This window comes from Lampetra planeri, chromosome 10, assembly GCF_965212315.1.
Source record: "Lampetra planeri chromosome 10, kcLamPlan1.2.h2, whole genome shotgun sequence".
NCBI classification, from domain to species: Eukaryota; Metazoa; Chordata; class Hyperoartia; order Petromyzontiformes; family Petromyzontidae; genus Lampetra; species Lampetra planeri.
The window spans coordinates 15,263,435-15,287,390 of NC_136116.1; the positions used below are offsets into that span (position 1 = coordinate 15,263,435).

Sequence of the window (23,956 nt, forward strand, 5' to 3'; positions counted from 1 at the left end):
AGATCGCCCTCCTCACTCACTCGCCCACTCACTCACCCACTCCTCACTCACTCACCCACTCACTCACCAACCTACCCACTCACCAACCCACTCCTCACCCACTCACTCACCCACTCACCCACCCACTCACCCACTCACCCACTCACTCACTCCTCACCAACTCACTCACCCACTCACTCACCCACTCACTCCTCACCCACTCATTCACTCCTCACCAACTCACTCACCCACTCACTCACCCACTCACTCACTCACTCACCCACCCACTCACTCACTCCTCACTCACTCCTCACCCACTCACTCCTAACCCACTTACTCCTCACTCACCCACTCACTCACCCACTCACTCACCCACTCACTCACTCCTCACCCACCCACCAACTCACTCACCCACTCACTCACCAACCCACTCACTCACTCCTCACTCACCCACTCACTCACCCACTCACTCCTCACTCACTCCTCACTCACCCACTCACTCACCCACTCACTCACCCACTCACTCACCAACCCACTCACCCACTCACTCACCAACCCACTCACCCACTTACTCAACAACAACGGCCATTCGCCACGAAGTGACGGTGACATCAACACGGCGCTTGTGCCAGGCTGTGCACTTTAAGGCCACGTGAAGTGTCGAACGCCCGCCGGCAGGAAGTCACGGGACAGACCCTGCAGGTGCCGCGTGGTGACTGAGGCGACTGGCAGATGCACCACCTGGGTCCCCGACTGTGCCAACTTGCTGCGTTTTAGCCGCCCGGCGCGCCGCTCGTTGTTGTCACCCGCCCAACTCACTCACCCACCCACCCAACTCACCCACCCATCCACCCCCACCCATTCACCCAGCCACCCACCCCGCCCACTCACCCACCCCTCCACCCGCCCGGCTGAGCAAGTCTTGGCGAGTGACACGCGGCGAGTGACACGCAGCGCGTCAGGCCACAGGTGAGCGGACATCGTCGCTGAGCGCGCGCACCGCTCCACTGCCGCTCCCAACCCGCTTCGCCTGACCCCGCGCGGCTTCGCCTGACCCCGCGCGGCTTCGTCTGACCCTGCCTGACCCCGCCTGCGAGCGGATGAAGCGAGGCGAGAAAACAGCCGCTTCCCCGGGGGAGCTTCCGTGCCCTGCTGCTGCTGGTAAGTACCCAGGGTTATGAACCGATTGTCAGTGAACCGGTAACCGTTACCAGAACCGATCACCTATTCCGATCGACAGGAATCGTTCAAGCTCTGATTGGTTGGTGGCAAACGTGTTTAGATCGAAGTCACCCACCGCGTCATTTGTCTTTGTGTGTGCTCAGGTTAAAGGGGAAAGGCGCTCTTACTAGTTCACCCTAGCGATTGCAAGTCTGTGTGAGTGGATGGACATGTGAGTCTGAGTGAGTCTGAGTGAGTGGGTGGGTGGTAGAGGCCGACCGAAACTGAATTTCTGGTTTCGGCCGACACCGAAACCAGACAGAAAGTAAAAAATAGACTTTCGGCCGAAACCGAAAGTATGCCGAAAGAGGTAATTTTCCAACTTTTGGCGCCGAAACCGAATTTCGGTCGGCCTCTAGTGGATGGACATGCGAGTCTGAGCGAGTCGAAGTGAGTCAGTGGGTGTGAATGAGTGGGTTATGAGTGAGTGAGTGGAATAGTGAGTCTGAGTGAGTTAGTGGATGAGTGAGTGGCGGATGGACCTTCACTAGAGGCCCCTTTAGAGGGCATTTGGTCTACTCTTGTACGCTGTTGGAAGAGGTGAGCGTACCCACATTTCGCCCCTCCACACGCGACCGACTACTTGTGGTATTCACCCATTCTGACTTCTGGGCATGGGTGCAACGTGCACCACGTCGACTCGATTCGGATACGTCTGGGTGGCGATGAGCCCAGTGGCACTCTCGACTCGAAGCAACGACACCGCCACAGCCGCCGCCTGCGTTCCCAGTCGGCCCGGCACAAACAACGACAACTCTGGCTGCTGATGCTGCCCACGCCAAACAAAGATCCCCCGTGTAGCCTTCACAGACTGTAGGGGCAAGTGGTGTTAGCGAGCACCTGTCAAGGACAGAACGGCACACGACGGGGTGGGTGGCCAGCACCAACGCCCAGCCACCTTTGTCTCCCCAGTGCCGAGTCGATCACACACAACAACAACAACGCCACAAAGTGGCGGTGATGTCACCACGGCGCTTGTGCCACTCAAACACACCCACCCACACTCACACACAACAACAACAACCGCCATTCACCACTAAGTGGCGGTGACGTCACTACGACGCTTGTGCCAGGCCATGTGCACCTTGAGGCCACGTGAAGTGTCGAACGCCCGCTGGCAGGAGGTCACGGGGCAGACCCAGGTGCCACAGGTCGACTGAGATGACTGGCCGATGCACCACCTGTGCCCCCTACTGTGCCAACTGCTGTGCTTTAGCCACACGGCGCTCCGCTCGTTGTTGTGAGCATCGCTCCTGCACCATCCGTTGTTGTTCGAGGGCAACTGCCTCCAACTGCCCGGAAGCGTCCTTCACCAGCCTCCTCCAGAGGCCGATCTTGAGGTATTGTTGAAATTCCCTACACCTCTGCTGTAGCAGACAGACAGAAAATATGGCACCGCCCTTTCCTGAAACCGCATTGGGGCTCCGCAAACCTCTCCTCAGCGTGCTGTTGAATAATCTTTGCCAGGACCTTTCCCGGCACACTGAGGAGTGAGATGCCCCTGTAGTTGTTACAGTCTGTGTGGTCCCCCACGTGCAGCAGCTACACCACGTGCAGTAGCTACGGGCCCCGCACTTTCAAGGGCCCCGCGCTAAATGCTTTCAAGCTATCAATTCCGGTTCAGCGATTCTGCACTTGCTCTATTACTATAGTACTATACTGCCTTCAACTTTTATGAACGACTGGGTGTTGAAGGTTAGCGATTTGCCGTATTATCTGGCTGTATAGCAAATGAAAACATGCAATTACTTTACAATGCAAGCAAAAAATTTCTGTTTTAATATATTTTAGTTTTTTTTATTTAGGGCCCCTTTATAACATACTACAGGCCCCGCACTAACTTCGTCCGGCACTGGTGAGTGGTCGTGGCCTTTGCTCAACTCGTGGGGGTTGTCTTTCTTTCATCGTCTCTCGCGGATAACAGGGACGACGATGATGACGATGATGACGGTAATGATGACGATGACGAGGTTGGGAGAATGATGGCGATTAGCGACGATTCTCAAATATCTCCAGTCCGTAACAATCCTACTCTTGACGTGAAACTAATGCAGCATTGTGTTTGATCTCAATTGCAGATCAAATAAACGCCGAGAAAAATATGAACTTTACCCTCAAAAGGTTGGTAACCTCGATACTTGCTCTGCTCCTGTTTGCCTCTTTGCTGCACCGTGGCTTCGAGTCGCTCAACAAACGCGCGCAGGGGCCTCTGCAAGTTACCAAATGCTGCGGCCAGACATGTCTGCTGCGCACGGAACCCTTCACTCCAGCACTGCGCGCAAACATCCTGATCGTGTCCGCCTTCTGGGACAACAGGAAGCGGCCAAACGTCGTTCGTATTCTGGCCATCGTGAACCGCAAGAGGCGTTACGCCCTTCGATGCAAGTTTTGTTCCAGCAAAAGCTTCATCCATTATGGAACTCCAGCCAAGGTGTACGTGCACAATGACCATTTCAACTTCCCTTGGGCTCTAGCAGACATCATATGTCTTCCTGTGTATTACAAAGAACATTACGCTCCCGACTTTGTCGGCTTGCAGCACAATAAATACACGTTTCCACTCATACCCATCGAGAATACGAGAATACGACTGTCCAAAGAGTTGAGCTTCACCCACGACTTTGGCGTCTGCATCTCCACCCTGTTCGGAGGCTACAACAACGTGCTGCAGTTCACGCAGGCCATGGAGATGTACCGGCTGCTGGGAGCGGGACGCGTCACCATCTACAACAGCAGCTGCGGCGCCGAGTTGGGCCGGGTGCTGGCCCACTACGCGGCCACTGGTCTGCTCGAGGTGATCCCCTGGCCAATAGATCGGCACCTCACGCCGTCCACGGGGTGGACGTACCCAACTCACCCGGGCGACGTGCATTACTACGGACAAACAGCCGCCCTCAACGACTGCCTCTACCGGCACATGTACGACACACGCTACCTCGTGATGAACGACGTCGACGAGATTATAATTCCAGTGGATTGCGCCGACTGGCGTTGTCTTCTTAAAAGGCTCAACAGGCTGTACCAGGCTGATATTTACATGGTTGACAACCACGTCTTTCCGTACACAGCCACGGACGACTTTGGTAAGATGTTCGATAAGTGGAAGTTCATCCCAGGGCACAATATTTTGACGCAGGTGCGACGTGAACCTAACATCCCGGGCATCTTTAACCCAAACAAATTGATTGTCAATCCAAGAAAGGTCATTTGGACTTCGGTGCACTCTACGGAGAGAGCCATTGGTAAGACGGTGCGTGTGCCCGGTAGGATTGCCAAGATGCACCACTACCGCACACCCGAGCAGCCCAGACTGCCCAAAAAAGGACTCATCTTCGATGCTAAAATGTGGCATTACTATTCTGCCCTTATTGACAATGTAAACACCGTTTTGTATGAAACGGGGTTTCTTACCTAGAGCGGGTCGGATGGGAACAGCGTGTATTGTGTGCGAGTAAAGAGCTGGGTTCTGAAGTTGGCGCATGCGCGACTTCCACGGACACATTTGACATGTTTGGTTCCAAAATTGCTTTTTTGTGTGAAAGGTCAAAAGTGGTATGTTGTCGTCTCTAGGATTCTGGTTTCCCTGTGACATTGAGATATGCCCTGAAGCCAGGAGGTGTCGTGGTTATTCAGTGAAACATCTCAATGCTCGACTGATTGGGGCTGCCCGGTTATGGATGGGGTGCCTGGAATACTGCACGAAATTAAACAAGCCATTGCATTGACAGATAACACAACACATTCAATTCACATGTAGTAATGTGATAGCAAGTAACGAAGTATTTATAATTGTATCGGACTTGAAAATAATATCTCAATTTTATTCAGCATTAGTCATGCAATTTGCATCTCGGAACACCGCACAATCTGCAACACACGGAAGTGTACACTTATATTAAGATGTTTTCAGAGAATGAGAATGTGTACACGTGGGAGGGAACGGGAAAACGTGTGCGGGGAGGGAACGGGAAAACGTGTGCGAGGGGGCAACACTCTATCCCGTACAGATGGGACAAATTACATTATTCCACACTGTGCTGTACCGCTGTCTCCTGGCAAGCCGGGGTATGGCACCTCGATGCCCCGTGCTGGATTACAGGTGTGCAGACCCACCACTTCCCAGCACAAATTGTTGAACAATAAAGTTTAATCCGAGCCACTTAGCCATCACCATGAAGCAGAGGATGAAGGCTGAGGTTCACCTCGTGTGGAAGGCTCCGTTTATTTTATTTATTTAAATATGAGAGTACACCGAGAGCACGCGGACCTGTGCAAGTGCACATGTTCACCAAATCCCATGCAACAGACAAGCACTTGATGTGTATATATATAGAGCTTTAAACTGGTTGGTACACATACTTGTGTAAATTGTATTCACTGTATTACAATGGTCAGGCCTGCAATTGGTAGACAATCAGCCTGAGCCAGGAGCAGCCCATGGCACTGCTATTGTCACCAAATGTCATCCTATCTGCTAGATCCCGGCACCTGTTGTGCAGCTAACACCCAGTCGTCACCAAGGCTTATTGTTGCAGTTGGCCACCATCTGCCTTTATAACCCAGAGAATACATTTTCAGAAGTACGTGTTTCTCAAGCCGAAGTTTATTTTCGCGAAGTGAATAAACAGTTGCTCAGTCTTAACACCAAAAAAATGGGTTTAACATAAGAAATGATGATTACCAGCTGAGTCCACTCTCAGTAATTAATTTGTCCAAAAGTATATCTTACTACGAGCAGCTGGCTAAAGATGTTATCGTTTTTTCAACAAAGATATTTCAAAACCTAGTCAAAATGCTGCTCATTACATGCGTGCTTTCCAAAATAAGGTCCGTTTATAGTTATGTCAAATGTATGTATCAATATATACAGTCCATGTTTTGCTGATACCAATATGCTATTTCTCGAGTGAGAATGGCCATGAAATGTCAGGTTGTAAGGGGCACAGTTCAGAAAACGATGGTTACCTGGTCCAGGGTGGCCAATTTACGTGCATTGTGACAGGTTGTCAAGGTCGGGTGATGTGCGTCGTCTTCGTTGATGTAAATGCGATCGTACATTTCCAAACGGTCTCAAGTGTCGTCACACGTACAGCTGAATGAGCTCGTCGCTCACGGCAGACGGAGTGAGAACCCCCAAGTCGGTGATGAGCAAAGTGAGGAACGCGGGCGGCGTGTAGTCCGTGCGTGGGTGGGCTTCAGATCGAGCTTCGTTTGACAGCAACGCATCCGGTTCGTACTGGCAACACAGCCACAGACAATACACAGTCACCGAAATACAACGTACTGGCGACACAGCCACGGACAACACAGTCACCGGAATGCAACGTACTGGCAACACAGCCACGGACAATACACAAGTCACCGAAATACAACGTACTGGCGACACAGCCACGGACAACACAGTCACCGGAATGCAACGTCGCAGGGCAACACGACATTAAAATGTAATCAGCCCTGCAGTTGTCTGCTCAGCCGGCGCTGCCAGAAGGGCCTCCACTAGAGGGAGTTCTCGAGGGTACTTGGCCTACTCTTCTACGCTGACCGCGGGCTTTGAAATTTAATACATTTGCCCATTTCAACTGCCGCGCCGAAAGATTGAATCGAATGCAGTTCCCTACCATGTCATAATGCAATAATAATAACACACGTTAATTTACATTCATATGTTTTACCTAAGGGAAGACGCTGGCAAAACCAAACAGCTTCACTCGCGAAGAGAATAAATCCACTGAAATGGCATCACTCAAGTGCTCCTTGTCGATTTAAAACTGTTTAGCTCCGACTTTCAACTCGTGTCAGGCAGCTAACCTAGTATCTACCAGAGCTGTTTGGATTCTAGTTAACATCTCCATTGAATGGAATAGTCCAGTGAACAGAAAATCAATCATCAGATGACATCTCACCTGCAATGTTTCTCAGTACAGCCCGTCAATGGCTGAGTAACGTAATGCGACAATTGAATTCCATTGTGTGAATAAGTATATGTATATTTGCATTCAGAATTTGGTGGAATATTTTCCCTATATCTATGAATGACTTAATGTTCACCAAAATATGTATTGGTGGAAAAACAGTTCAAAGCAGTAGACTCCTGATCTGCGTCTTGAGACTCTGTGAAGCTTCCCTCGATAAAGGGAATTATTATTAAGATAATTAACATTGGTCCTTAAAAACTTTAACAAGTACTTGGCACTCATTTTACTTCAATCAGATACATTCATTTTACGGACACATTATAATAATCTTGGCAACAGACTGCAAACATTAATTTATATTTTAAAATATTAAAAGCTAAAAAAGAAAAACTGACGATAAAAAAAAAGCTTGCGCAAAACAATAAAATAGGCGCAAAGTTCAAGAGTTGCAGCAAGTGAAGCACTCTAACGTGCACTCTCGCCGACGCACGCTTGTGAACTATTGCCCTACATGACACACACAGCCACGACCGGACACCGCTGGCGTCATTCTGCAAAGAGATTCGTGGCACCAGCGTGCAAACAGCGGCCAACGTCAAGTCCATCTCTACGCCCCCCCAGGTGAAGAAGGGCCACTGCCCCAAACGTTGGCCTCGTGGATTTATTGTTCTGTTATGAGGCAGTGTTTGTGAAGAATGTGTTGAGTTATCTGACATGTGCTTTTGCAACCACTACCAATGTAGCCCAATCAATCTTTATTGTAAAAACTGCCGTTACATAATTACCTTGTATTTTTCAGGTACGTCCTGTTGGTTTAACGGGTAGAGTCTCATGAATTTGAAACTTTCTGCTACCACATACAGCGGTTTATTTTGCGCCTTAGCACAGATTGCCATCTGGTACGTGCCGATCTGCAACGAACAAACGCACAAAGGTTAAAATTGAGTTTATGAATGGCTCAACAATGTTGGTGGTGCTCAATCTGCTTTATATAATATTCATGCAATTTATAACACGTACAATATTTCACAAACATACACCGCAATGTCAATGCGCTTTTTTATATACACAGGGCATATATACTTCCACGGATACGGGTACAACAGACACGATTCAGATGAATAGAAATGGAATCAATGAATAGAAATGGAATCAATGAATACTGTGCTCACCGCAGAGGCGCTATGGCCACAGACAAACACAGGGACATGCACACCCCCACACGCAAAAGCACACAGACGTACACTCACGGCAAGACTAATGCACACACAGTATGCACGTGAGCAAACAATGAAATTAGATCCATTCGGCATTGACGCACGGAGTGATAAAACTGGACCGGTCATGTGCCCCCCACCCCATGCATCAACCCGTAATGACCAGGGTGGTGAAGTATGGTAACAACGCCTATGACTGACATGGCATGGGCAAGCCTTCAGCCAGGCAGCGTGAGTAGACGATGACTTTCTGTAATTAGGAATGAATGTGTATATCATCCTTCAAGGATTTAAAAATGAGGACCTATTTGTGGTTCTTCTATGCACTGACCCCTACCAGACAAATATGGAATTTCCAACACTGGTTCAGGGCTGGCAAAATAAAGATGAGCACTGGTCAGTGACGTGATAATGAATTGTGAGAATAAGTCAACAGATACATCGTGATAGGAAGGATGTGTTCTGGATGGAAGTGGCTAGATATGAAGAGGATCTTCCGGCCTTCGGGTCTCGGTAAGTGGGGAGAGAGAATGTTAGTCACTTTATTCCAGAACCTGCGATGTAATTAGAAGTGCATAATATTAAACGGCAGGGAAACATGACAGACGTTCTTAAAAAGAGGTTCCAATGGCTGAGGTCAGTGTTCCAGACAACGGAGGAGGCTGGCAAGGCAGAGGCACCTAAACGAGGAAAGGACAAAGTAGTCTTTGCAGATCTGGTGTTAAAGCTGCACAACCGTTACAGATTCTCGAACGGGTAAGCAATAGCGACGCTTGGTGCATCAACGGCAAAAGCCGTGATGCCACCTTGTGTCTTTGACAAGCACAGCTATCCCCACGCAGGTACACGGACGTGAACAAGCATGTGTCAACGTGCACAAGCTCACGAGCAAAGGCACTTGGCATACCTTGTTAATGATTCCTCCACTCTCCACAACTCCTTCTGCTCCCACAAACACCAAGTCCACTTGCTCCATGATGTAGCTGAAGACAGTGCCAAGGACACCGCAGAAAACCACTCAAAGCGTGTATGTAGTCTGTCACTACCATCAGCACAAAATGCACCATGCTTATCACAGTTGTCATGGGTTGAAAACTTACAGAAGTTTAATTGATTTGTTTAGTGTCATAACTGGAGGTCGTGAGTTTTCATGTAATATGCACGTATGTGGAACTTCCTTCGCACCCTACATAGCCACCCATAAACTTTCCACAGCAGAACCACAACAATCCACACCGTCTACGTCTCGGCCACGTGGCGCTGCTTCGGCTGGCTGCCTTCTGCTCCTTGAGCTCTGGCTCAGTGCCGCCTCCCAGTTCTGGTTCCAACGCTCTGTCCCATCCTTGAAATATGCGCACGTTATACATTGTGTTTATTATTCGTATTTATAATTATTACGAGGGGCGACCGTACCAACGTGGATCCCCCCCAATCCACGGCGCACCGCAGAGGTTGCGTAATCTGCAACAGAACACGTGGCCAGCGCATCGTGCCGCGCGTTACGGGAGGGAAGCGCGGCACGTGACCCGCCGCTAAAGTAATCCGCGATAAATTCGCAATTACAACGTTATGGGTTTTTCTAAGAACTAAACGAGACATCTATCTGCCGTATGGGTCGAGGTTGAAGGATATTTAGCATTTTTTTTTTTGACATGCAAGTTTTAGAAATGCTAAATAATTTTCTCCTAAACAAATGCAGCCAGCAGACACAGCTCATCTGCGCTTTCGCGTTTTCCCCACCCACTTCCACGGGTCGCGCTTTGCAGTTCCGCGAAGCATTTTCACTCCATCGCAGATTACGGGGGCAGTCACAAACCGCCAATAAGTCGCAAATTACAAGGGATACGCGGATTACTGGAGTTCTGCTCTATCTGTAGATAACGTGTGGACTAAGATAATAGGGACAGATATATATATATATGTAGGATCCCCAGTCAAATGTATAATGTCCCTGCGGAAGCTAAAAGCCAAATATATTCTCTGCTTACCCGACTGCAGCATCCAAGATAACAGTTACAGGAACGGAAAGCTCCCGGATTCGCTGGGCCATGGCATGTCTGCGATTCAAAATAAACACAGTCACACGTCTACCGGAGCCCACTACGGCACATGCACAACAGTTGCTGAACATCTTCTTGGTTCTTTCGGTAAAGTCACGTAGAAGGGAAGTAATAAAATAATAAAAATAAAACATAATAAAACAATTCTCACGACGTTTCGGCCACAACGCAAGCAGCCATCCTCAGGCGAAGAATGAAACACCCCAAGCTTGGAGCGTATATTTAAGCTGGGTTAGAGGGGGGGGAGGTGGGAAGAAGAGCGCCTAAACAAAATAATTTGCATATCAAGAGGAATTCAGCATATGGAAAATGCGTAGGAGGTGGGCGGGGGGGGTTCCAAATCAATACTATGCCCGTGCATTATGCAGGATTAGCAGCATCAAAGGGGGGGGGGGAAGGGGGGGAGCATTAACAAAGGAAAGGAATGTTAATAGTATGTAGCTGTAGTTACTAAACAACCACGTAAAAAACTACAGTATAAACTGCATGACAAACTAAAGTATAAACTACATAGCATCATCAGTAAACTTACTATACTCTACAATAAGCTGAGTTACTAACAGTAAGTAATACATGAAAAATTCTACGTTGTAAAAAATTATATAATATGCTTCCATCTAAAAAAGTTGCTGAACAATTCAAATCTGTGACATCTCAACAGAAACATCAGCACAGGCCAGAAAAACGAATGGTTTAACAACATGCAAAAACATGCACTTAGTGTATGTTGAGCCCTCTGCCTTCAGCATTACGCACAACCATTTCCTGAAGTCTAAACATGACTAACTCGTTTGCAGTTGTTTCTTTATGTCACTGCTGCCTGTTTGGTTCATCATGGAGAATTTTACAAATTATGTTGTACAGCTCCGCCACGTAAAGGACCCCGATTGGTTCTTACCTGGTTTCAAAAGGAAGGCATACACGAAACATTACGGTTGCCATAAACGATGACAAACGTTCTCCACGCAGTGTCCACTGTAGTTCTCCGATGCATTTTCGGGTTGTACCGCGCATTGTTTAAACTATACTAAACTATTTTTTGTTTCATCAGGTAAGGCCCACGAAGCTATACAGCTCTTTTTCAGAAGTGACCTGGCCACAAATGATAGCTTAACAAAGTGGCTTATCACGTAGAAATGTATAGCAGCCAAATACTCCAAACGCACTTTTCTAAATGCGGAGGGAAAAACCGGAGGACCCGGAGACAAAACCACGCGACCACAGGGAGAGAGACACGCCAACTCCAAATATACAGGCATCAGGGTCAGGATCGAACCCACGACTTCATGCATACCAGGCGAGGTAGTCAACATCTCGCCACCGTGGCGCCATGTCCAACGTAGCTCCCGGCACGCACAGTGACACGTCGGAAACGACGCCGAGCCACACGCGGCACAACCCGGGCTCGCATGGGGGAGCTACACAGAAAACCGCGGACACTCCACGCACGGCGAGGGTGTTTACCCCGAGCGGTCGGGGCAGGACTCCGTGACGTAAACGTGGAAGCGCTTCTTGGAGGCGGCCGCCTCTGCCAGGACGCGCAGGACGACCCGCGAGCTGGAGTGGGTCAGGATCGTCTACGTAGCAGAGTGACAGAAAGCACTCAGAGATGTGTCTGCCTACTTCCAGCACGCGGCACATGAGACATCGGCAAAAAAGTGTTTGTGGATTTCCAATACGATGTGGTTTTATTCAGCATTAAAACACGACGATGCTCAATGATGACACAGTTATACAACATACACACACTTGTTACACGTTGTGTGTATTGTCAATAAAATACAAGTGGTCATGTAGATATGGGTCCTAGTTCAACTCAAAAACATAATACGTAAGACAAAATAATTTGAATAATTATGTCCAGTAGAAAGCTACTTGCCCATAAACATCAAGGAGTTCACGATAATTGGCCTGAGCAAGCCTGGTGAGACGCTGAATGTTGAAACCAGTCCACTGCTTCTTGTAATGTGAAGAGACAAATATGTGTCTCTTTATTGATTGGTTCCTCACATTCTCCACAATGCTGTGTCTCATCGTCCCAGTTTCCTGCCTTGTTCCCACTTAACTCCTCGGCCAACTCTATATGCCTCTTGCGAGGAACTTCCCCACTCTGCTCGTATTGGTTTATTAAAGGCATCCTCCTCCCGTGTTCCTTACGCATGTATAGTCAGGGTGATAAGTGTTGATGCTCAAGCGACCTATGGCACTGTGCTCTATTGGAGGCCCTGAGCACACAGTAGAACTCCAGAAATGAATGGACGCATGAACTGGCATATACCGCCAGGTTTGACAGAATGTAAACATTTAGATATGAATACATTTTGACTTAAAACTTTCGTGACTGCAGGAATTCATATTCTTGGTTCTTTCGGCAAAGTCACGTAGATAGGAAAAGGATTTTTTTTTTTAATAAAAGCAAAAAACCATGACGTTTCCATCGCAACACAAGCGGTCTTCATCAGGCGGATTTTAATTAAATTTTTATTTTATTTTCTATCTATGTGACTTTACAGAAAGAACCGAGAATATAAATACATGTTTCACAGTATATAATTAGCATGCAGTGTTAAGGACAGTTGAACATTCCTGTAGGCAACACAAGAGAATGCGATCACGAGTGTAGCTATACCCCACACAGTTGCACGGATCACTTACCGCGCCATCACGAATGAAGGACTGCGACATCTTGGCAATCTTGTTCCTCGAGTCTGAGATTTTCGACAGAAACAATTCGCCTCTCTCGATCAGGATCTGCCGGCACTCAGCGATGGGCTGTTCACCACACGCATTGTCGGAATAAACACAGAGAAATATTAGGCACTGACGCTTGGAAAGAGTCTCTGACTTTTTTTTACATACAGTGATAAAGATGTCAGCTGCCTGGAACGTAAAACATTCCAATGATTCCTAATCCACAAGTGGATGAAGGCCAACCCATACCATGTCAGTCATGGGGTTTTGATTTTTAAAGAACATTTCAAGATCGTACTGTCAAGATACATTTCTACATTGAGGTTGGCGATGGGCATCAGTGTTTGGCGAGAGTGAAAGCAAGTTAAACACGCTCTCTCACCTTCTCATCAAGCTTAGTGAGAGTGATGGTTCTCAGGAACAGTTCACAGCAAGAGGACATGGACACAGATGCATCGATGCCACTCAACAGGCGCATAATGCTCTTGAGGCTCTCCCTCAGGCCCTGCAGGGTCTCCCCTATACACACGCACAAACACAAGACAGAGGCCCCATCGCAGTTTAACCTTGACAGCTGTTGGAACAAGTGCAGCACCTCCGATTAGCGCGGTTAGCTATGTACGGCGCGAACGAAGTTCAACATACATACAAGAAAGTTCCTAAGGCAATGATGGAAAACAAAAGGTGGTTAATCACTTATTTCAAGTAAACATGGTGTATCCGATTTGTGGTCGTCCTCCGATCCACGCGTTCCTTCGTATCTTCGTGTAATCCCCAACATGCATCTCTCCACGTTTCCTTTTTGCACTTTTCAGCTGTTGTTCAATTTCCATCGACACCGAACACACTGGACGCCACTCCCACGTGTAGCATGATGATACACGTGGGACGGAAGTGAGGCTTACCGGTGTCCCGCTTGAGGAAGTGGATGAGGGTGCGGATGGCAGCCACAGCCGACGGATTGTCTGGGTCCTGCTCTATTTGACCTTTGAAGAATGCAACCACTCCTAAAACAAATATAAAATGTCACATCAACACAACTCCAGAACAGTGTGTAACCTTCCCATCAGTGCGCATCTCTTAAGTTGTTTAACATGGTGCCCTTTTTCTGATCTCATGTGCTTCATAACAGCACTTGCCTCATGCTTGTCCAGTTGCATGCTGCCACCCTCTCCCCGTGTGTTCCTCAGGCCTGGCTCACAAAGTCCACAATAGCTCAACGGGAGCTTACCTGGATTACAAATGCACTGGCCAGGGAATAAATTCGGCTGGCATGCAGCACTGTGCATTGCAGCAGTCAATGTGGATGTGTGCAGCCCTTTGTAGATCCACTGCTGGATGAGGGTCTGCGCATGCTGTGTGGGTCGTGAAGGTCGTTTGACCACAATGCATGTCACTGTCCGTATGGCTTTGTACAGGCTGTCATGGGCGCAAAGAAGCCACGGACAGAACCGTGGACTCTGCTGCACTGCCATCTGCTGGCCACCACCACCGAAACGCATGATAACCACCAAACACACTGTGACGGACAAGCACAGCATTGGCATTCCCCCTTGGACACACCGGGACATGTCAACCTAACTTGACGTGAAATCTCATTTGGCTGTGATGTTTACTGTGAAAATGGCCGTGCATTGTGACGCGCACCGCTCAGCTACCTTTGTCATCCATAACTTGAGGCATTGCGAACTCCGTGCGGCACCTGTGTCAGAATTCGTTACCTAGAAGATAAAAACATGAAACAGTGGAACATTGTGTAAGCGGGCCCCGTGTGTGTGGAAGTTAAAACTCGGCCAAAAGCCTCAGCTGGGAAGCGTCACATTGACACTTGGCGATGAGGTGCAACCAGCGGTAGAATTCTCTGCGTCTCCGATGCCAACATTCAATTAAAGATCAGCATCTTCACACGTGGCGTGAGGGCAGTGCCGACTCCACGGCAAAGTACGTGAGGTGCGTATGGTGGTGGTGTTGGTGGTGTTGGTGGTGGTGTTGGTGGTGTTGGTGTTGGTGGTGGTAGTGTTGGTGGTAGTGTTGGTGGTGTTGGTGGTGGTGTTGGTGGTGGTAGAGTTGGTGGTGATGTTGGTGGTGTGGGTGTTGGTGGTGGTGGTGTTGGTGGTGGTGTTGGTGGTGATGTTGGTGGTGTGGGTGTTGGTGGCGGTGGTGTTGATGTTGGTGGTGATGTTGGTGGTGTGGGTGTTGGTGGCGGTGGTGTTGATGTTGGTGGTGATGTTGGTGGTGTGGGTGTTGGTGGTGGTGGTGTGGGTGTTGGTGGTGTGGGTGTTGGTGGTGTGGGTGGTGATGTTGGTGGTGTGGGTGTTGGTGGTGTGGGTGTTGGTGGTGTGGGTGTTGGTGGTGTGGGTGGTGATGTTGGTGGTGTGGGTGTTGGTGGTGTGGGTGTTGGTGGTGTGGGTGTTGGTGGTGTGGGTGGTGATGTTGGTGGTGATGTTGGTGGTGTGGGTGTTGGTGGTGTGGGTGTTGGTGGTGTGGGTGTTGGTGGTGTGGGTGGTGATGTTGGTGGTGTGGGTGTTGGTGGTGTGGGTGTTGGTCGTGGTGGTGTTGATGTTGGTGGTGTGGGTGTTGGTGGTGTTGATGTTGGTGGTGTGGGTGTTGGTGGTGTTGGTGGTGTTGGTGTTGATGTTGGTGGTGTGGGTGTTGGTGGTGTGGGTGTTGATGTTGGTGGTGTGGGTGTTGGTGGTGTTGATGTTGGTGGTGGTGGTGTGGGTGTTGGTGGTGTTGATGTTGGTGGTGGTGGTGTTGGTGGTGTTGGTGTTGATGTTGGTGGTGTGGGTGTTGGTGGTGTTGATGTTGGTGGTGTGGGTGTTGGTGGTGTTGATGTTGATGTTGGTGGTGTGGGTGTTGGTGGTGTTGATGTTGGTGGTGGTGGTGTTGGTGGTGGTGTTGATGTTGGTGGTGTGGGTGTTGGTGGTGTGGGTGTTGGTGGTGTTGGTGGTGTGGGTGTTGATGTTGGTGGTGTGGGTGTTGGTGGTGTTGGTGTTGATGTTGGTGGTGTGGGTGTTGGTGATGTTGGTGGTGATGTTGGTGGTGGTGATGTTGGTGGTGTTGGTGGTGTGGGTGTTGGTGATGTTGGTGGTGATGTTGGTGGTGGTGATGTTGGTGGTGTTGGTGGTGGTGGTGTTGATGTTGGTGGTGTGGGTGTTGGTGGTGTGGGTGTTGGTGATGTTGGTGGTGATGTTGGTGGTAGTGATGTTGGTGGTGTTGGTGGTGTGGGTGTTGGTGATGTTGGTGGTGATGTTGGTGGTGGTGATGTTGGTGGTGTTGGTGGTGGTGGTGTTGATGTTGGTGGTGTGGGTGTTGGTGGTGTGGGTGTTGGTGATGTTGGTGGTGATGTTGGTGGTGGTGATGTTGGTGGTGTTGGTGGTGGTAGTGTTGGTGGTGTTGGTGGCAGTAGTGTTGGTGGTGATGTTGGTGGTGTGGGTGTTGGTGGTGTGGGTGGTGATGTTGGTGGTGTGGGTGTTGGTGGTGTGGGTGTTGGTGGTGGTAGTGTTGGTGTTGGTGGCAGTAGTGTTGGTGGTGATGTTGGTGGTGTGGGTGTTGGTGGTGTTGTTGGTGGTGGTAGTGTTGGTGTTGATGTTGGTGGTGTGGGTGTTGGTGGTGTTGGTGGTGATGTTGGTGGTGATGTTGGTGGTGTGGGTGTTGGTGGCGGTGGTGTTGATGTTGGTGGTGTGGGTGTTGGTGGTGTGGGTGTTGATGTTGGTGGTGTGGGTGTTGGTGGTGATGTTGGTGGTGGTGGTGTTGGTGGTGGTGGTGTTGGTGTTGATGTTGGTGGTGTGGGTGTTGGTGGTGTGGGTGTTGATGTTGGTGGTGTGGGTGTTGGTGGTGTTGATGTTGGTGGTGGTGGTGTGGGTGTTGGTGGTGTTGAGGTTGGTGGTGTTGGTGGTGTTGATGTTGGTGGTGGTGGTGTTGGTGGTGTGGGTGTTGGTGGTGGTGGTGTTGATGTTGGTGGTGTGGGTGTTGGTGGTGTTGATGTTGGTGGTGTTGGTGGTGGTGGTGTGGGTGTTGGTGGTGGTGGTGTTGATGTTGGTGGTGTGGGTGTTGGTGGTGTGGGTGTTGGTGGTGTGGGTGTTGGTGTTGGTGGTGTGGGTGTTGATGTTGGTGGTGTGGGTGTTGGTGTTGGTGGTGTTGGTGTTGGTGGTGTTGGTGTTGGTGGTGTTGGTGTTGGTGGTGTTGGTGGTGTTGGTGTTGGTGGTGTTGGTGTTGGTGGTGTTGGTGTTGGTGGTGTTGGTGTTGGTGGTGTTGGTGTTGGTGGTGTTGGTGTTGGTGGTGTTGGTGGTGTTGGTGTTGGTGGTGTGGGTGTTGATGTTGGTGGTGTGGGTGTTGGTGTTGGTGGTGTTGGTGGTGTTGGTGTTGGTGGTGTTGGTGTTGGTGGTGTTGGTGGTGTTGGTGTTGGTGGTGTGGGTGTTGATGTTGGTGGTGTGGGTGTTGGTGGTGTTGGTGTTGGTGGTGTTGGTGGTGTTGGTGGTGTTGGTGTTGGTGGTGTTGGTGTTGGTGGTGTTGGTGTTGGTGGTGTTGGTGGTGTTGGTGTTGGTGGTGTTGGTGGTGTTGGTGGTGTTGGTGTTGGTGGTGTTGGTGTTGGTGGTGTTGGTGTTGGTGGTGTTGGTGTTGGTGGTGTTGGTGTTGGTGGTGTTGGTGTTGGTGGTGTTGGTGTTGGTGTTGGTGGTGTGGGTGTTGATGTTGGTGGTGTGGGTGTTGGTGTTGGTGTTGGTGGTGTTGGTGGTGTTGGTGTTGGTGGTGTTGGTGGTGTTGGTGTTGGTGGTGTTGGTGGTGTTGGTGTTGGTGGTGTTGGTGTTGGTGGTGTTGGTGGTGTTGGTGTTGGTGGTGTTGGTGTTGTTGGTGTTGGTGGCGGTGGTGTTGATGTTGGTGGTGTGGGTGTTGGTGGTGTGGGTGTTGATGTTGGTGGTGTGGGTGTTGGTGGTGATGTTGGTGGTGGTGGTGTTGGTGGTGGTGGTGTTGGTGTTGATGTTGGTGGTGTGGGTGTTGGTGGTGTGGGTGTTGATGTTGGTGGTGTGGGTGTTGGTGGTGTTGATGTTGGTGGTGGTGGTGTGGGTGTTGGTGGTGTTGATGTTGGTGGTGTTGGTGGTGTTGATGTTGGTGGTGGTGGTGTTGGTGGTGTGGGTGTTGGTGGTGGTGGTGGTGTTGATGTTGGTGGTGTGGGTGTTGGTGGTGTTGATGTTGGTGGTGTTGGTGGTGGTGGTGTGGGTGTTGGTGGTGGTGGTGTTGATGTTGGTGGTGTGGGTGTTGGTGGTGTGGGTGTTGGTGGTGTGGGTGTTGATGTTGGTGGTGTGGGTGTTGGTGTTGGTGGTGTTGGTGTTGGTGGTGTTGGTGTTGGTGGTGTTGGTGGTGTTGGTGTTGGTGGTGTTGGTGTTGGTGGTGTTGGTGTTGGTGGTGTTGGTGTTGGTGGTGTTGGTGTTGGTGGTGTTGGTGTTGGTGGTGTTGGTGTTGGTGGTGTTGGTGGTGTTGGTGTTGGTGGTGTGGGTGTTGATGTTGGTGGTGTGGGTGTTGGTGTTGGTGGTGTTGGTGTTGGTGGTGTTGGTGTTGGTGGTGTTGGTGGTGTTGGTGTTGGTGGTGTTGGTGTTGGTGGTGTTGGTGTTGGTGGTGTTGGTGTTGGTGGTGTTGGTGTTGGTGGTGTTGGTGGTGTTGGTGGTGTTGGTGGTGGTGGTGTTGGTGGTGTTGGTGGTGTTGGTGGTGGTGTTGGTGGTGTTGGTGGTGTTGGTGGTGGTGTTGGTGGTGTTGGTGGTGTTGGTGTTGGTGGTGTTGGTGGTGTTGGTGTTGGTGGTGTTGGTGGTGGTGTTGGTGGTGTTGGTGGTGCTGGTGTTGGTGGTGTTGGTGTTGGTGGTGTTGGTGTTGGTGGTGTTGGTGGTGTTGGTGGTGTTGGTGTTGGTGGTGTTGGTGGTGTTGGTGTTGGTGGTGTTGGTGGTGTTGGTGTTGGTGGTGTTGGTGGTGTTGGTGGTGGTGTTGGTGGTGTTGGTGGTGCTGGTGTTGGTGGTGTTGGTGTTGGTGGTGTTGGTGGTGTTGGTGGTGGTGTTGGTGGTGTTGGTGGTGCTGGTGTTGGTGGTGTTGGTGGTGTTGGTGGTGGTGTTGGTGGTGTTGGTGGTGGTGTTGGTGGTGTTGGTGGTGTTGGTGTTGGTGGTGTTGGTGTTGGTGGTGTTGGTGGTGGTGTTGGTGGTGTTGGTGGTGCTGGTGTTGGTGGTGGTTGTTCGTCTTCAACGCGCGAGCTCCGCCACTCACTCCACGCCGCACTTACCCACGCGCGCCGCCCCTCGTGTCAGATCGGAGGTTTTAAATAAATAAAAACCTCCAGATCTCGAGGCAACCCCTCAGTATTCTGAGCAAAGATTTGACGATAGATCCCGTGGCCGGATTAGAAGTTTACGAATCGGGTCACACACAGAGCTCGCGTTATTAGAGGCGCCCCAAACTTTTGCTTTAAAACAACGGAGGGAAGTTTGTCTTGTAAATCCGTAGAATGCGGTCATGAACGCCACAATTGTGCTCCCCTCCTTTCCAGACGTGTAGATCATAACGAGAACACGCGGGACGGACCTCGACATGCAGAGACCAGCACGTGGACGCGTGACTGCCCAAACTCCACGCCGATGTCAGCTGCTCCCAACTCTCCCAATGCTAGAGCATACACCCCTGGCGGGAAGGGGTAACCCTGGTGTTAGTTCTAATGTCTAATAGATAAAACAGCTTCGTTGTGGTGAAAAGCGACGTCGCGAAAATCGTGAAACCTCGATGTACAGTAGCGAAAGCGCTACTGTACCGCGCAGTCAACGATCCGTGTGGATCGTACACGTGCGGGGAGTCGCATCGATTCCTCGAGTCGGAGTCACGTGCATCGATTCCCGGAGGAGAATCGGAATCGCCGTTTCATTGAATCGCGGCAGAGCACGTGGCCAGCGGCGTGCGGCGGCTCCCCCCGGCTCCTCCCGGCTCCTCCCGGCTCCTTCTCGGCCTCTTCTCGGCTCCTTCTCGGCCTCTTCCCGCCCTCCGTGCCCTCGCCGCCGTCACCTCGCCATGGACCCCATGAAGGCGCAGCAGCTGGCGGCAGAGCTCGAGGTGGAGATGATGGCGGACATGTACAACAGGCGAGTGGCGGTGTCGTGGGGACGTGCGGAGTCGCCAGGAGCAGGAGGCAGGAGCTGGGGCCCTCCCGCGGCCGTGAAGGTTGCCGGCGGCGGCGGCCCCGTGGCCTCGCGTCATCTCCGGGGGTCTGGCCCACGGGGTGGCTCGCTCGGCAACCCTTGCACTGTGCCCTGCGCCCTGTGTTTAAACAATCACCCGTGTGCAGTGGCGCCGTGGATGTGTGTTTTTCTTTCGTTTGGCATGTAAGCAACAGTTTGTGTAGATGTCACCGTTGATTGTTGAGGTGCTTCAACCAATCCAAGGCGACGGTAGATGCTGGAGAGCGGTGAGGGATGACGGTGGCTTGGAGAGACTTAGTCCAGCAGTGGCTTGACCATGGCGGGTGATGAATACATGTACAGTACTGACATCGCGTGGTTGTCACCGCATAGAGCACTGACTCCTCACAATGGTCAAGGGTCAACCCTTGCTGCTTCATCATCATCATGATGGGTGTAAACGTCGTACCGTGGGCCCGGTTCCCCGACTCGCATTCGCGACAGGCGCGTGACCTTCACGAGCTGGACGCTCGTGCCGCTGCCGCTGCGCCCCACGTGGGGGCGCCGGCAATCTCGGTCTGTGGTCACAGACGGGCGGTGCGGGGGGGCTCCCTGTTGTTACCCAGCACTGCTGGAGGCAGCAGCAGCAGCAGCAGCGAGGGCTGATGGATCACCGCGCGCAAGTTGTGAAACTCCATTCACGTCGAGGCGGTGCCATACCCTGGCTCGCCACGACAAGGCCGCGGACAGCGAGTGGACTGATCGCCGTCTCTTTATTCCATCTGTACGGCGGGGATAGAGTGTTTCCCCTCGCGCGCGAGTGGGTTTTCTCCGGGTGCTCTGGTTTTTCACCCGCATGTACAATAAACACTCGCCGCTAATTGGCTGAAAATAGCTTTAAATAAAAAACAAACGCAGGACCCTCCTGAAAGAGCCCTGCGACTGGGTGTAGTTCTCCTGGGTAAACAAAAAACTAAACTTGCAAGTCAACGGTGCTGCTTGTATGATATCATGGTACACTGGGTCTCGCTGTACAAGTGACACTCGTGGTAAGGTAACAGTGGTGAAATAGAACAAACGTCCCGTCTCCTTCAATAAAATAACGTTTTAATCCATCAACCTGCATTGCTGCTGAATTTGTGTCATCCAGAGACGCATTTGTTAAAGGAGGAAAACCCTGGGCAGATCCTGACTTCAGGATGGGGCTCGTACAAAATCGCGGCACACCTGGGACCGAACCACGGCAGCCCGCCATCCGTGTGACAAGCACTGCTCTTGTGGAATCCCTTCAGCCAGCCGTGGCATGAAACTAAAAACTAAACTTTTTATGTTACCAGATAAGGCCCACTGAGCTGTGTAGCTCTTTTTCAGAAGTGACCTGGCTACAAATGAGAGCTCAACGAAGTGGCTTATCACGTGGACATTTACAGCAGCCAAATACTCTAAATGCATGTTTCCAAATTGGAGGGAAAAACTGGAGGACCCGGAGAAAAATCCACACGACCACGGGGTGAACGTGCAAACACCAAATAAACAGCGGGCATCAGGGTCGGGATTGGATCCACGACCTCCCGTGTTGCGGGCGAGGTCGTCACAGCTCCTAGCCACCTTGGCGTGAGATAATATTTGCAGGGCGGCACCATCGCCCGTTGAATCCTGCACGACGGCCGCGTGTGTGTGTGTGTGATGCGTGTCGCACAGAATTTACAAACGCGTCATCCAGGAGGGGTCCCTTCGCTGTGACATTGACGGTGGCGCGCGTCGCTTGTGCCCGCAGGATGACGAACGCGTGCCACCGCAAGTGCGTGCCGCCGCACTACAAGGAGGTGGACCTCTCCAAGGGCGAGGCCGTGTGCCTGGACCGCTGCGTCGCCAAGTACCTGGACGTGCACGAGCGGCTGGGCAAGAAGCTCACGGAACTCTCCATGCAGGACGAGGAGACCATGAAGCGCTTGCAGCAGGCTCCCTGATCCGCGCCGCAGCCTTCGGGGATGCATTCCCCCCTCCCTCCCTCCCCCGCATTAGAATCTGTACATACCTAAAAGGCTTCTAGGTTTGTGATTGAATGGTCGATCGTCTTGAATAGCGTCGCTCTTATCCCAGTGTCCACGTCTCGATGCCTTAGCACGTTAAAGGAGCCATTGCCCCGTGAGAGGATCGACATCCGTCACACAGACAGACGGTGCGGCTCGTGACGTCCCCGCTTGACTGTGACGATGCCAGAGATGGGAACTGAATTGCTGAGAACCTCCTATGCACATCGCCTAAAGGTGAAGATTGCTCATAACTTTTGCTTTGTAATAACCAGGAATTTGTTTTCTATGATTTAAAAGTAATTCTTAGACTCATGTTAATTGTGCATGTAAGAATTTACTATTTATGATTTATCTCTCCACTAGATTCATACTATAGATTTCCATAGTATTATCTGCGGTGCATCGCAACATCGGAGTAATTGGGCAGTTAGAGAAGTATGTTACGTTTACACGACTTCCATTTGTTGTATCGCCGTTGAACGTTACCATTATTTTCAGAAACATTTTTTAATACATTACGTAAGAACATGAGCACATCCCCCCCTTGCACTGAGCAGATGTCCAGTTATCCGTTGACGTGGTGAATTGCATGGAAGAATCGATTTTATTGTAATATTCAACATCCTTGGTGATGTGGCGAGTTGATTTGCAGACGTGCTCTTTTGCACGTGATGATGTGGTGTGTGGTATTCCCAAACAGGAAGCAGTACATGTGGATTTACCTGTAAGCGGATTTTTTGTATCGTATGGCTCCTGCCTATCATTGCGGGAGATGTCACGCTGCTAATGGTGCTTTTCCTGGTTCGAGTTTCCCGCGGGAGAAACGAGGCAAGACGGGGTGGTTTGCGATGTTACAATCGCGTTAACCAAAGTCGTCGCTCGCGACAGGATTGAGATGGTGTACATCGTCGACATGTTACGATGGGAAATTCCTCCGTCCTGTGATGCCATTCACTGCAACGGGCTGTTATTGTTCTTTGCACTGACTGGTGATCATCGGCGATCTTTATTCTCGGTGTCGCTGTGGCCGCCTTGCCCCGTGCGTGACGCTCGCGGCGCCGTGCAAGTTGTGGGAGGGATGGTAAAGTCGATTAAACCTGAATTTTGGGCTCACGAAAACTGCATGTGAGAATGTGTTATTCACTCTTCGTGTGTACACTTGTAAGTGCATGCTACTGTAGAGGGTTGGGGCACCAATAAGGGAAACATTAATTATTCAAGGAACCTTGCACACAGTAAAGCGTGGAGAGGGAGTGACTCATTATAACCTTGGGATGCAGTTAAGGTTTTTTTTAAATGCATCTAAGCACCTCCACAGATAACGGGATCTGTATATTTGTTTTCTCTGAATGTGTAGAGTATGTGGGGGAAATGTTAATGACAATGTCTACCTAAATAGTGTTCTATCTTTAATTTGCATACCATTTTACTTCTGCACATTAAGTGACCTTGACACCAATGTACAGTGGGATTTGCAGTCACAATGGCAGTGCATCAGCCCTGTTGCTCTCCCCTCAAGGGCCATTGCCAATCATTTCGAGTTGTACATCTTTTTTGTAACAAGGCAGTATTATTTTATGTATTAACTAATAGAAGGTGATTTATTTTTGCTTGTGCACCAGTCAGCAGGGGTCCCATGTAGTATAACATTCAGAAAGGGAAACTTGTTGAACGGTAATATAGCAACACAAG

The 23,956-nt window shown here is 50.4% G+C and overlaps 3 protein-coding genes across 6 annotated transcripts; 2 read left to right on the plus strand and 1 right to left on the minus strand.

The window, feature by feature from the left end:
- Positions 1–869: 869 nt before the first annotated feature.
- LOC144721084 (uncharacterized) lies at positions 870–4,706 on the plus strand. Of its 2 annotated transcripts, none has more exons than XM_078598434.1 (2): positions 870–948; positions 3,279–4,706. In XM_078598434.1, exon 2 carries the CDS (start codon positions 3,302–3,304, stop codon positions 4,613–4,615), a length of 1,314 nt encoding a protein of 437 aa, XP_078454560.1. In that variant the 5' UTR covers positions 870–948; positions 3,279–3,301; the 3' UTR covers positions 4,616–4,706. The 2 variants fall into 2 exon arrangements, with proteins under 2 accessions (XP_078454560.1, XP_078454559.1); XM_078598433.1 differs by lacking the exon at positions 870–948 and adding an exon at positions 1,033–1,140.
- Positions 4,707–5,785: 1,079 nt separating this feature from the next.
- On the minus strand, positions 5,786–19,924 carry EIF2B1 (eukaryotic translation initiation factor 2B subunit alpha). Of its 3 annotated transcripts, none has more exons than XM_078598437.1 (10): positions 19,645–19,923; positions 14,742–14,804; positions 13,989–14,090; positions 13,466–13,602; positions 13,048–13,164; positions 11,857–11,969; positions 10,321–10,389; positions 9,240–9,315; positions 7,901–8,026; positions 5,786–6,436 (listed from the first exon to the last, which is right to left on the minus strand). In XM_078598437.1, the coding sequence occupies exons 2-10, from the start codon at positions 14,764–14,766 to the stop codon at positions 6,281–6,283; spliced, it is 921 nt and encodes a 306-aa protein (XP_078454563.1). In that variant the 5' UTR covers positions 14,767–14,804; positions 19,645–19,923; the 3' UTR covers positions 5,786–6,280. The 3 variants fall into 3 exon arrangements, with proteins under 3 accessions (XP_078454563.1, XP_078454564.1, XP_078454565.1); XM_078598438.1 differs by having other exon boundaries at positions 19,346–19,923; XM_078598439.1 differs by lacking the exon at positions 10,321–10,389 and having other exon boundaries at positions 19,645–19,924.
- Positions 19,925–19,948: 24 nt separating this feature from the next.
- Positions 19,949–23,383, plus strand: TIMM10 (translocase of inner mitochondrial membrane 10). Its single transcript, XM_078598442.1, has 2 exons — positions 19,949–20,192; positions 22,006–23,383. The coding sequence occupies exons 1-2, from the start codon at positions 20,122–20,124 to the stop codon at positions 22,196–22,198; spliced, it is 264 nt and encodes an 87-aa protein (XP_078454568.1). The 5' UTR covers positions 19,949–20,121; the 3' UTR covers positions 22,199–23,383.
- The last annotated feature ends 573 nt before the right edge of the window (positions 23,384–23,956 follow it).